The sequence below is a fragment of the Austrofundulus limnaeus genome, unplaced genomic scaffold (genome assembly GCF_001266775.1).
Source record: "Austrofundulus limnaeus strain Quisiro unplaced genomic scaffold, Austrofundulus_limnaeus-1.0 Scaffold105, whole genome shotgun sequence".
NCBI lineage: Eukaryota > Metazoa > Chordata > Actinopteri > Cyprinodontiformes > Rivulidae > Austrofundulus > Austrofundulus limnaeus.
The window spans coordinates 240620-242570 of record NW_013952507.1 but is presented as its reverse complement, the minus strand read 5'-3'; the positions used below and the strand labels follow the sequence as shown (position 1 = coordinate 242570).

The following is a 1951-nucleotide window of genomic DNA, read 5'->3' as shown; positions in this document are numbered from 1 at the left end:
TGTGTGTGTGTGTGTGTGTGTGTGTGTGTGTGTGTGTGTGTGTGTGTGCGCGCGCCCATGTTTTTGCTACTTGGTGGGGACAATTTTTCAGGAAAATGTAACCTCGTGGGGACCGGATGCTCCTTGTGGGGACCAAAGCCCAGTCCCCATGACTTCGGAGGCTGATTTTGGGTGGGGGTTGGTTTTAGGACCAAGGTATGAATTGAGTTTAGTTTAGTTTTAGGGTCAGGTTTGTACCTGTGAGGTTAAATTTCGGGTAAATTGTCAGGGTTAGGATATAAAATTACCAAAAAAAAAAAAAGAATGGAAGTTAATGGAAAGTCCCCACAAGGATAGAAAAACACAGTATGGCCTTGTTTTTCCTACATCGTGGGGACAATTTTTCTGAAAAAGCAGCCACGTGGGGACCAATGCCCGGTCCCCATGGGTCCAAATGCAAATTGCAGGTGTGAGGTTTGGTTTAGGACCAAGGTGTGAATTAGGTTTAGGTTAGTTTTAGGGTCTGGTAGGTACATGTGAGGTTAATTTTAGGGTAAATGGTCAGGGTTAGGATATAAAATTTCCAAAAAATAAATGGAAGCTAATGCATGGTCCCCACAGGGATATAAAAACCAGACCTGTGTGTGTGAGAGTTTATGCCACCCAACAAACAGAGTTTTAATTAAGTCGCCCTCTTGAGCCTCTCGTGTGCCGCTCTCCCTCCCTGAAGAATTCCCTTCCTGACAGGACACATTTCTCTCTCTCCCTCTCTCATATCCCTCGTTTTATCGAAGGGTTTTTGTGTGTTTTACCCAGCAGTGGATGAGCGTGTTGGCTGCCGAGCGCCAGCTGCTGCGGTATGTGCGAGTCCTGGAGGAATGTGGGGTTGTCGATCCCGACGCTGGGATTCTGGGAGAGTTTCCTGAGTCTGAGGGAGGCGTTCAGATCCAGCTGCCGACCCTCCTCCTCCTTGCGTCGCCGAAGATCCTCCTAAAACATGAACGGAGAAATAAATTAATCAAAAACAGGACAGAGTTTTCTGGTTTCATGGGTGAAAACTTTAAATCAAAACTGAAAAAGCAGAAATACGTTAAAAAAATGAGCTGCTTTAAAATCTAAAAGTTCAAGTTTAGATGTTATTGTCAGTTTTTCGAGTTAAGCAGACCTAAACTTTGGCTCTAAACGCCCGCGAGCGTTCTTAATTTACACCTGAATTGAAGCGTTCGCTCTTGAATTTTAAGCATGTTCAAAAAAAAAAAAAGGTTTTCCGACTTAAAGAGTTGAAGATATTACAAACCAGTTTTTCTGAGACAAAGTTGTAAGTTATGTAGCAAAAACTACGGATTAAAAGTTTATCTTCTTTCAAGGAAAAACTCAAAAGAAAAAAAGCTTCATGACGTTTTGTCGTTTCGACAGACCTGTCGTTGTCGTATCCTCTCCAGCTGTGCAGAGCGTCGCACCGGCAGCGTTCGACTCCCGAGGTCTCCGGGACAGTCGATGGCCATCTCCCGGTGCTGCTGTCCTCCCCTCAGTTCTTCATCTCCTCCTCGCCCTCCTCCTCCTCCCTCCCCGGCAACGTGGCCGTTCAGATGGGAGGTCGTCATCCTCCCCGCACTTTGTGTGCTCAGCGTCCTGCCGGCTCCTCCAAGTGTTTGGGTTTTATTAAGTCGGGATGATCAGGAATTCTAGGAGGGTAATGTGGTAAACACGGCGGCCATGACACCATCACCTGCGGAGAAAAAATAAAAAATTTGTTACTGACCATTCTGGTATGTTGCAGCTTTAATAAATCTACTTTCAGCACGTTATTTTAGCTCAAACCTGGGGAATATAATTGTTTATTTTTTTAAGTATGGAGATTGTTGAAGTTGTTTGTTTGAAGCCTTTTTTAAATAAGGAGCAGATTTGAGATTTGTTTTCTTGTTTCTGCACCACTTTAATTGATTTACTTTGTTTTTTGATGATTGTGTTG

At 44.1% G+C, this 1951-nt stretch overlaps 1 protein-coding gene across 1 annotated transcript in view; it reads right to left on the bottom strand.

Annotated features, from left to right (window-relative positions):
- The window catches only part of pals1a (protein associated with LIN7 1, MAGUK p55 family member a), a gene marked incomplete at its 3' end in the record, with an annotated part of 15090 nt that overhangs the window by 2176 nt on the left and 10963 nt on the right, over positions 1 to 1951 (bottom strand). The window contains 2 exon segments of the mRNA XM_014013713.1: positions 792 to 969; positions 1398 to 1708. Of these exon segments, the coding sequence (XP_013869167.1) occupies positions 792 to 969; positions 1398 to 1583 (364 nt within the window).